Source organism: Plasmodium fragile (genome assembly GCF_000956335.1).
Source record: "Plasmodium fragile strain nilgiri unplaced genomic scaffold supercont1.146, whole genome shotgun sequence".
Lineage (NCBI taxonomy): Eukaryota > Apicomplexa > Aconoidasida > Haemosporida > Plasmodiidae > Plasmodium > Plasmodium fragile.
Window position 1 is genome coordinate 6731 of NW_012192726.1, and position 10521 is coordinate 17251.

At 50.5% G+C, this 10521-nt stretch overlaps 3 protein-coding genes across 3 annotated transcripts; all 3 read right to left on the reverse strand.

Moving 5' to 3' along the window:
- Positions 1–1555: 1555 nt before the first annotated feature.
- Positions 1556–2377, reverse strand: AK88_05506 (uncharacterized protein; the record flags this gene model as incomplete). The annotated part of the gene is made up of 1 exon (XM_012483108.1): positions 1556–2377. One exon carries the CDS (start codon positions 2375–2377, stop codon positions 1556–1558), a length of 822 nt encoding a protein of 273 aa, XP_012338531.1.
- A 2016-nt stretch (positions 2378–4393) lies between these two features.
- Positions 4394–8335, reverse strand: AK88_05507 (uncharacterized protein; the record flags this gene model as incomplete). The annotated part of the gene is made up of 4 exons (XM_012483109.1): positions 4394–5677; positions 5849–6249; positions 6781–7119; positions 7582–8335. The coding sequence occupies 4 exons, from the start codon at positions 8333–8335 to the stop codon at positions 4394–4396; spliced, it is 2778 nt and encodes a 925-aa protein (XP_012338532.1).
- Positions 8336–9152: 817 nt separating this feature from the next.
- On the reverse strand, positions 9153–9833 carry AK88_05508 (uncharacterized protein; the record flags this gene model as incomplete). Its single annotated transcript, XM_012483110.1, has 2 exons — positions 9153–9418; positions 9614–9833. 2 exons carry the CDS (start codon positions 9831–9833, stop codon positions 9153–9155), a joined length of 486 nt encoding a protein of 161 aa, XP_012338533.1.
- Between the last annotated feature and the right edge of the window lie 688 nt (positions 9834–10521).

Genomic DNA, 10521 nt, shown 5'->3' on the forward strand with positions numbered 1-10521 from the left:
TCGGGCTGAGGATGATCACATGTGTATGTGTCTGTGACTGCGTTACCGGAGCCTGGTGGTTGTGTGATGTCGGGCTCAGGATCCGCACAGGTGGGTGTGTGTGTGGCTGGATCGGGGTCGTCTTTGTTAGGTGCACAAGGGTCCGTTGCTAACTGCATGGTTTCCATACAACGCCACGGATCGGGGTCATCTGGAGATGGATCCGTTCCGTCGGAATCGGTGGGTGGATTCAGGGTGGAGGAAACATGGGTCCCTGGAGGACCCTGGTCTGACGTAGAAACACCCAAGATATTGTTATACGTGGCCTCGTCCCGCATCCAATGCTGCGCAAACTCCTCCACAAGTATGTGCCAATAGTCGTCTTTGACGTTTTCCCACTCGGTTGCTTCACATTCGTGGAGCACTTCTAAATGTAGCTCGATAATCGTGCGCTTATGCACGCGTGGATGACGTCGTCGTCCGGCGGGCAAGGTGCCGGGCTGCCTAGCCCTAACCATGGTGTACCCGTAATCGGGTGGCGGCAGTTCGCCGCGTTGTAGATGGTGTAGTATGTCTTCGTCGAGTGGAGGTGACGGCACGTCACGAAAGGTTCGATATGTTCGTCGTCGTTTGGCGACGTAGGCAAAGTACTAAGCACAAAAAGGGGGTAAAGAGGAGGGTGAGGACGGTAGGATAAAAGGAATGAACGCGGGTGTATGGGCATATTGTTTAGAACGATCATATATTGGTGCGCGTAGGGATGTTCTGCGGTATGAACATCCGGCACATGCGGCATGCCCGCATTGCCATATATACTTACCTTCCATAGGAAGAACGCAATGATCGCAATACCAACCACCGCGGGAATGATCGCGGGGGTGTACGGGATGAGATCCTGGGGGTGGAATGGTTTCGAGGGAAGAGGGATGGTAAGAAGAGTTGGGGGTTCTTTGTGGGCCCTGTTACCTTGACCACTAGTTCCTGGACCCTTCCTACTGCTGCTGATGGTGACGATGCGCCCTCCTTGTTCTTTGCCGTCTCCGTTGCTGCAAGTAAAGAAGGAAGAAACGTTGTAGAAAGATGATAGGAAGATGATAAAAAAAAAAAGGGACACAAGTGGCACAGAAAGAACGGGCCGGGACGGTGTGGTGTGGTGCGGTCAGGTAGCGGCACGGTAGGGGCGGGACGGTGTTAGAGAGCGCGCACGGTGTTAGACGAGGACAAAGACAGGAAGAAAGGGGGGCGCACTCGGTGAACTTGGGCTAGATGGTAGCAGTACAACTTTTATGTTGTTGTCGCCGTCATCTAGTCCCTCGTCCGGTGCCTCGTGGCCGCAGCCGTCGTCGTGGCCGCTGCACTCGGCAATTGTACGTTGAGCGAAGTGGGGCAGCGAAGAGAACCGCTGCTCGCTGGGCTCAACGAGATGGTGCTGTGCTGTTCTCGCCGCGTGTCCGTTGTTGTTGTGTTGTGGCTTCATCCGTATGCGCAGTCGTATTGGTGGCGCTCATGTCCGTGCCGTCCGTGTTAATATGCGGCCGTGTGCGTATTGTGCGTGTTCTTATTGCCCGTATTAGTATCACTCTGTTGCTTTACTCTTCTTACCATTCGCGTCCTCCTGCTCATCGTCATCATCGTCCGACTCTGGTTCAGGGGACTCGGCCTCACTGCTGCCTTCTTCCGATATCCGTGCTTCCTTCACTTCTTTTTTAATTGTCTTGAATACCGTCCTCAGTGCTTTCTGTAAATTCCCGCCAACGTTCTTTATTTTCTGCAAAGTGTCCGCCTCGTCTTGTGCCTTTGCATCTTGCTTGCTTCCTTTAGTTGTTGGCACTGCAATACCACAATTCTGGCCTAAGCTGTTTCCTTTCAGTGTGTTCTGTATGTCTGCATTGCGTTGCAACCACTTCTTCACTGCATGTTGCATGCTCCACTCACCCACTTGTAGGTGTACTTCTAAATTATGCGTGCACTGCTTCCTATGTATTAGGTTCTTCGCCCCCATCCATTCCGGCCCCATTTTGTCCATTAAGTGCCACGCATACGAAATGCCCGACTTACTGTTACACACGGATTCTTCCAAGATGTGCATAAACATAAGTACAATTCCGCATCTTATAAAATCCTTCAATTCTGTCTTCCCGCCACTATGATCTGGCGTATGCATGTCTGGTGCTGTGCTCCAACCATTTGCAAAATACAATGCCCTTGTCATAAGTGTGCATATAACTTTGTCACGCATGCTTGGAACTGCGGCGGTGGTCTCAGTCGGGTAATCCAGGCGCTGCCATGGAGTGTGGTTGCAATTCGCAGAATACATATCGTCCATGTCTTCCGCTTTCAAATGTTTCATAAACTTCTGCAGTTGTGCCTCTATATCCTTCCATAAGCTTTGCTGCATTGTGCACAAGGAACATATATGTGTGTGCATAAGGGGCCAGTGCTGCGCTGTGTGCCATATTCATATGTACCCAGGCCTTGGTGCGTACTGCACGTACTTTACGTTCCCATTGTGTTAATAATGTGGAATGAGTGCACGGGCGCATGCGTACAATTATATTTACAGGCAAGTGTGCATACTATCATATATAGAGGCTGTTATAAGTACACAACGCCCCGCGGTGTTGGTCTTAACAAATTACCTTATACTTCTCCTTGTTATCAACTAGACCTCGTGTCTTCACATATTGTGCTAATAAATGTCCCAACGTCGCATACGACATATTGTCTCAACCAGAAACCAATATAATGGAACGAATGATATCATTATCTCTCAGATAACGGCTTGAGTATAATATGGGCACAATGTTCTCTTAGTTATTATTCAGATACTTAGAGAATGGAACATGTCTTGCATTATAGGGTCCCTGCGGAAACATCTCACATGAACAAACTATCCCCTATCTGAATTTAATCACAAATCCTACAAATCGCGGGGTTTGGAAGAAGGAAAAAAAGAAATCAAACAAGGGAAACAAGAAAAAAAAAAAAGAACCAAAAAAAAAGGACAGGACAAAAAAAAAAGTACTACTACACAACCTACACGCTCAACGCGTCATGAATATCCCACTTCTACACCGTTCTCCACTAAACGGCTGCACACACTGTCTCTGTGTGCGTACACCTAAAAACGAACAACAACATGAATGTCTTGTGCCGTCGTTGCCGCCGTCGTGGTGGCCGTCCCTCCCGCGGCTACTTCGTCGAATCGTTTACTCGAACGCCGTAATCGAACGGCTTCACTCGGCTACTTCGTCGAATCGTTGTTACAATCGGCCGCGTGTGGTCGGAGAGACAATCCCCTTCTTCTTACACGCGACGACAATGCAGTTTACGCGGCCGCTTTGGTCGACGCGCTTGCTCGGAGAGACAATCTCTGCCTCCGTTGTTACACTCGGACAATCCGTCGCCGAATCCGTTCACGCGGAGACAATCTCTCCTCCTTCTTACACTCGGCTACTTCGTCGAATCCGTCTTACTCGCACAATCCTTTACCCGGCCGCGTTTGCTCGGCGAGACAATGTGTACCTTCTTACACTCGGCACAATGCTTACTCGGCTACTTCGTCGAATCGCTGCACTCAAACAATCCTTTACCCGGCCTGCGTTTGCTCGGTCACATTGCTCGGCGACACAATCCTCCTCCTTCGTACACCCGGCTGCCGCGTCGACAATCCCGTGTACCCCGCTGCGTTTGCTCGGAGAGACAATCTCTCCTCCTTCTTACACTCGGACAAGCCTTCGTCGAATCCCCTTACGCGGACAATCCGTGTACCCGACCGCGTTGGTCGACGCGTTTGCTCGGAGAGACAATCTCTCGTCCTTCTCACGCGGCTACTTCGTCGCACCGCGTACTCGAACAAGCCTTTACTCGGCCGCGTTGGTCGACGCGTTTGCTCGGAGAGACAATCGCTCCTACGTCGTCGACAATCCCGCTTACTCGGCCGCGTGTGCGCGGAGACACAAGCTGTCCTTATACGCGAATGCGTAGTCGCGTGCTATATGTGTTCTACTCTACACCATTAGAATGCACGTGCGCATGTGTTAATAATTAACTTCACATAAAGGAGAATACTACCCCGTCATATTATTCATGTAAAGCTACATTTTATATGCATTTAACCGGTACGCACGTTTTCCTAGGTCATGTTAAAAGAAGTGGACTACACAGAAAAAGAACAAAACAAGGCAAAAGTAAGCATAAAGAAACAGAAATAAGCAGAACAGAGCAGAAAAAAATGGTAGGCATGCAATAGTGCAAACACGAAATATATTATGTATATCACATAATGAAGTAAACGTGGTGTACGGTCAGCATGCGTTATGTCGCATTCATATGCCCCGTCATACTAATGTCGCATATTGTGCAATAGATCATCCACATATAACTCCGTATCCTGCATACCCCTGACTTCATGCTAGTTGCAGAGCTTGTGCAATAGATCATCCACATATAACTCCTTCTCCTGCAAACGACATTCGAGCTCGCACTGTTGTATGACTAATGCCAGGATGAGTATCCACAATTTGGAAATTAAGTGTTTCTGCTGGTAGTAGTGCTCATGGAGTGGTTGCGACCGCGGTACATCTCTCACTCGTAGCATATCTTCTGCGGCCGGTACTTTTTCCAGTTCTAAGTCTGTTTCAACTCCAGGTACTTCGCCTTTTTGCGATTCTGTCTCGTGCTCTATAGTTTCTAATAAATGCTTAAACCACTCCTGCGCACTATATATATGCATAAGCGCATGTTGCTTTCCAACCCATTCTTTCCATGCGTGCTTCTTGCTCTCCATAGATGCGGCTTTCCTGTGCTCACCGGATGCTCCGTTTGGCACCATGTGCTCACGCAGGAATTGTTTCCAGTCCAATTTGAGGGCATTAAACCACGTTTGCCGCGTGCACGCGCGCAACATATGTTTGTGGCGATCAATCCAGTTAATCCAGTGGGTGCAGGCGGACGTCGCGTCACCGGGGTCGGAAGAGGATGGAAAGGGAGCAGGAGTCCCCTCTTCTTCTAACTGTATGGTTTCCATACAACTCCATGGATCGGGGTCATCAGCATTAGGTGCACAAGGTTCCGTTGCTAACGGTATAGTTTCCATACAATTCCATCGGTCCTCTTCGTTAGATGCAGAAGGGCACGTTGCTAACGGTATAGTTTCCATAGCACTGCATGGATCTGGGTCGTCTTCATTGGGTGCACAAGGATGCGTTGCTAACTGTATGTTTTCCATACAACTCCATGGATCGGGGTCGTGTGGTGGACATGCATCCGTTCCGTCGGCGTCAGTGGGTGGATCCATGGTGAATGTAACATTGGTCCCTGGCAGACCCTGGTTTGTGCTAGGAGCATTCGGGAAACTACTATGCCCGTTTGCATCACGCTCCAAGGCGCGAGCAAACGCTTCAACGAGTATTTGCAAATAGTCCTCTTTGACATTTTCCCATTCGGTCGCTTCACATTCGTTGAGCACCTCTAGATGTAGCTCGATGATCGTGCGCTTATGCACTCGTGGTGGGCGCCGTCGGCGGGCGGATGTTGACGCAGGTTGCCTATCCCTAATCATGTTGTACCCGTAATCGGGTGGCGGCAGTTCGCCGCGTTGTAGATGTTGCAATATGTCTTCGTCGAGTGGCGGTGACGGCACGTCACGAACGGTTCGATACGTTCGTCGTCGTTTGTGGCCGAGGTGCGCAAAGTACTAAGCACAAAAAGGGGGGTAAACGGGAGGGTGAGGACGGTAGGATAAAAGGAATGAACGAGGGTGTAGGGGCATATTGGTTCGAGCGATCATATATTGGAGCCGGTTGGGATGTTCTGAGGCATAAACATCCGGCACGTCCGGCATGCCGTCATTGTCGTATATACTTACCTTCCAGAGGAAGAACGCAATGACCCCAATACCAACCACTGCGGGAATGATCGCGGGGGTGTACGGCTTGACATCCTCCCATTTTAATTCCGGGAAAAGGGAAGGGGTGGCAGGGGTAGACGCGGCCCCTGCACCATCAGTACCACTACCGCCTTGTCCTGCACCACTTGTACCACCACCACCACTACGACCTCCTCCTCCTGGACTTCCGCTACCGGCCCTTCCAGCATCCTTTTGACCACCCCCACCTTCTGTTCCTTCCCCACCAGAAACTCCATCCGCCAAGTCGGCGTCACTGAAACTGCCACTACTACCCGATTGATTTGGGTTCGGGTTCGGTTTAGGTTTGGGTGGATTGAGAGGAGGGGGGTCATCGTTGCCGCCAGTGACGACGGCATCGCCTGAACATGTGGTGAATAGGGAGACAGGGAAAGGGAAGGAAGAAGGATGTGATGAAACTGAAGTTTTGTGCGGTGCATGCGTGTTGGTGGACCACACGGTTGGTGCCATGCTCGGTCGACACCATTGGTGCCACGGTGCGAAGGCAGGCGTGGAGGCAGGACACGGACGGGGGCACGGGGAATGGCGTCGGGGCATGGCACGGGGGTAGGGTGCCACCCCGGGAAAAGACTCTCTCTCTCGCACGCACAACACACACACAACACAACACCCATACACACACTGTGTGTGTGGCGACCTGTCGGTCTGTCGACGTCTACCTGTCGACGTCGCTGTATCGGCCGCGGCGGCTGTGTCTCTCGCGCCATCGCTCTGCGTCCCGCTCATTCTCATTCGACGTTTGGTTTCTCTCTCTCCGTGGTGTCGCTCCCTGTGTCCGGAAAAGTTGTTTCTTTGTGTTGGGTGTTGTTTGTTTTGTGCTTCTAATGTTATTTCGGGTGTGTATTTTCACTATGGTGCATAGGAATTGTTACCTGGTGCAGCATCCGATGGACTGTGGAGTGTACTGTCGGGAACGCCCAACGCGGAATCTGCAGTGCACCCGAGGCTTATGCTAACGCCGGATCCGTTCGTATTCGTACTGGTGGAACTCTCTGTGCACTTACCTGCTTTGTCTGCTTTCTTCCCCTTGTGGTCGTCCGCAGAAGTCTTCTCCTGAGGCGGCTGTGCTGGTGGTGGGGGTTGTTGTGCCGTCGAGCCTGATCCTGGACCCGGTCCTTGGCCTACTCCTGATGTTGCTGCTGCGGCCGGTGGTTCCTTTGGTGTTTCCGCTGATGTTCCACCGTCTTGTGGAGGAGGTTGTGGGTTCTTGCCTGCGGCAAATGATGCAAGGAAGAAAAACGGGTAGATGATAAAAAAAAGCGACACAAGTGGTAGACAGAAAGAAGGGGCGGGACGGTGCGGTCAGGCGTCCGCAATCGTACTTTGAGGTGGACGGGGTATACTCGGTGAACTTGGGTTAGATGCTAGCAGTACACTTTTATTTGTTGTCGCCGTCATCTGGTCCCGCTACATCGGTCGCCCTCTGTGCCGTCGCACCACTGTGACGCCGTGCCGCCGCACACTCATCGCGGCCGCCGCTCCACGTCAGTGAAGTCGTTTGCTGTGCTGTTCCCGCGTCTGCGATATTGTTGCCCTGCGTGCGTGTGTTGTTGCCGTGTGCGTGTTGTGGGCGTCCATCCGTACGAACTTGTTCTAGCCGTATGGGTCGTATTCATGCCGGGGGTACTATTTGTATGCGTACTAGGCGTATTCTGTGCTACCCGTATTATTACCTTTCTGTTTTTCAATTTCCTTTTCTACTTCTTCCTTTGCTAACTCAATTACCCTTGTGGCTTCCTCCACTATGTTCTGTGCCTCCTGTGTTATTTCAGGGATGGTTTTTGTGTCCAGGTCTTCAGTGCCAAGGTCCTTCTTCTTTTGTTTTACATAAACGTCCCACTTCATACTACAGTCCACTGTCTTCTCTATGTGCCCTATTGTGTCCATTATTTTCCCCTGTGTTATTAACAGTTCTGCAATGTCCCCATTTACTGCTCTAAATGTAGCGTTTGTAACATTATACCCACATTCTGTGCACCTTCGCTCAAAGACTGGACCTGTCATTGGTTGCTCCGGTGCATATTTACTTGAACCCATTTCTATCATTGTTTTCCAGGCGTACTCTATTCCCCTCTTAAATCCTGGTCTAGGTTCACAATACTTGTGGTGCAGTATATACCCAAATGCATTGGCTAGCTCGCATCGCAGCTGCTTTTCCATTTCATTCATATCTGTACTTGGCCCGTTCGCCTTCTTCTGTTGTGTGTTATCACCGTTCGCAAACCACAATGCTGCTGTCATGAGTTTGCACCGTATGACGTCTGCTACTGTTTGTTGCGTGAACAAGGTGCCGTCGTCTGTTATATCATTCCAACCAGAATTGTGACAATTTGCACCTATGGCATCCATCATATGCTTCTTCTCTTCCATGTAATCAATAAACTGCTGCAACACCGTCTTCATGGTTTCCAGTTGTTCCTTCTGCATTGTGTACATAGAGAACACATGAATGCGCGTGTTCATATTTCACGTATATTCTATGCGTGCGCATACATGTATACTCCCAAATTGATGTATATGCTATAAGTACATTGTGTTTATGCACCTTATTTTCTCTGTGTGTTTTTCTGGTCCCGTCTCGCTTTACTTTAACCTACATTATAATTACGCAGCACGTATACGTGCCTCCTGTCCTCTTGCAATATGGTCTTCAATGGACAATTATCTCCTTTTCCAGCCTTCCCCTGCCCCTGCCGTCCTCCGGCAGGAGCACCGGCCTTACCACCACCAGCAGGTGCCATCGGCGTCCCCGATGATGACGTCCCCGATGACGGTGGTGATGCCGGTGTGGCCGCTGCTGGTTGGGCCTTCGTGTCTGGTTTGGCCGCGGCGGCTGGTCTTGGGCTTCCTGGTGCCCCGTGCCCTGATGTCGCTGGAAGGAAGAACAGGAAGAAGGATGAAAAGATGATAGAGGAGAACTGGTAGACAGAGGTGGTGGTCGGCGGGGCGGCCTGTTCGGATGCGCTCGGGTCGATGCACGATCGGGATGCTAGCAGTACACTTTTATGTTGTCGCCGTCATCTCGTCCGTCTGCGGTCTTCGACACCGCTCCATTCGGTTCCGCCGCGCACACCTCGTCTACACTCGTGGCCGCACCACAGTGACTCCGCTCCCGTCGCTACATACTGGCCGTCCCTCTCCGTGCTCCCTCCTGCAGCTCGGTCGCTGGCCGGCGCCGCTCCATCCATCGGATATTGCCCCTGGGACGACGGTTCCATTCCACTTGTTCCTTGCGCCCGAATTTTCATGAATATGCTGCCGTGCGGCGTGCGTCCTGATGATTATTCATTCTACTCAATATGCACTTACCATTTAACTGTGCTTTGCCGGGACGTGCTCCACATGCAGTACCGTCTATGCCTGTCGCAGCAGCCTGTTCCATTTGCGTTCTCCTGTTCTTCCACTCGGTCTCTGAACACGACGGACGGAGTCCTGCACCCTTCACTCTGTCCATAACAATACTATCGTCCAACATCCATTGCGTAATTTTCGATTCAAGGTGAAAACCCCCTACGCAAGTACGCCCAAATTGCCAAGTGACACACTTGCTACTTCTGCTTGTGCCTTTCATTCCCTGCATATGTCCCTCGACGGCTTGCAGAGCATGAGCGCGAATATTCGCGCCCAAGCATGCTAGCTTCATTATGTTCTGTATATATACGCCCCCTATTATGCACCTCATTCCATCTTCTAATTGTGGCGTACTCTCGTCATTCTCATGCTTTTGTATCAAGTTGCCCTGACTGTGTAACCCTTCTATGTAGAACATTAATCGCAGTAGTAGTCCGCACATTTGTTTGTCGTGGTCGTCCAAGCTTGCGCCATTAGTGCTCGGCACCCCAGCACACATCATTTCTGCCATGCCGTCCTCCTCATGCTTGTCCCCTTTCATATTCTTCGCAATCTGTTTTTGCAATTCTTCCATTGTATCCCACATCTCTTGCTGTGTTGTGCACAATGCAGAGGATGAACATACATTTGTATATATATAGCTTATACCGTCTCCCTGCTTGCTCGTTCATGGAGCATTATACCACATATGCTTTGTTCTATATACACAGTATCGCACACAACCGTGCACCCGTGTTGCCCGTATATTACCCCTCCATACTTCTACACTTACATTAATTTGTGTGTCCGTCGTGGCGCCTGCCCGTGCATACCTCTGGATCCATCGGGCCCTTAGCTTTGAAATAAACTTTGTACCGTCAGGACTTTCCCATAATTTGTGCTGCATGACCAATAGAAGAAGAAAGAAAAAGAGGAACCAAAAAAAAAACATAAAGAGAAGGGGATTATGCCATATTGCAATGTACCCTATACCGGCACTTCCTCCGTGGCTAAACTATTCTCACGCCGCGTTAATAAAAAAATTGATCTATCCCGTCACTCGTGCTGCTGTTTCCCCGTACTTTTCGTGTGTTATAATTCAACTTACACCATTCGCCATCGGCTTGTCTTTACTGTTTGTTTCTTGGTCTATTGGTGATTTTGCGTATGGTCGCAGCTGCGTGTGCTCGGAGAGACAATCTCTCCGGCTTTCTTACACTCGGCTACTCCGTCGAATCCGTCTGATAGTCAGCCGCGTTTGCTCGCAGAGACCAGCTCTCCTT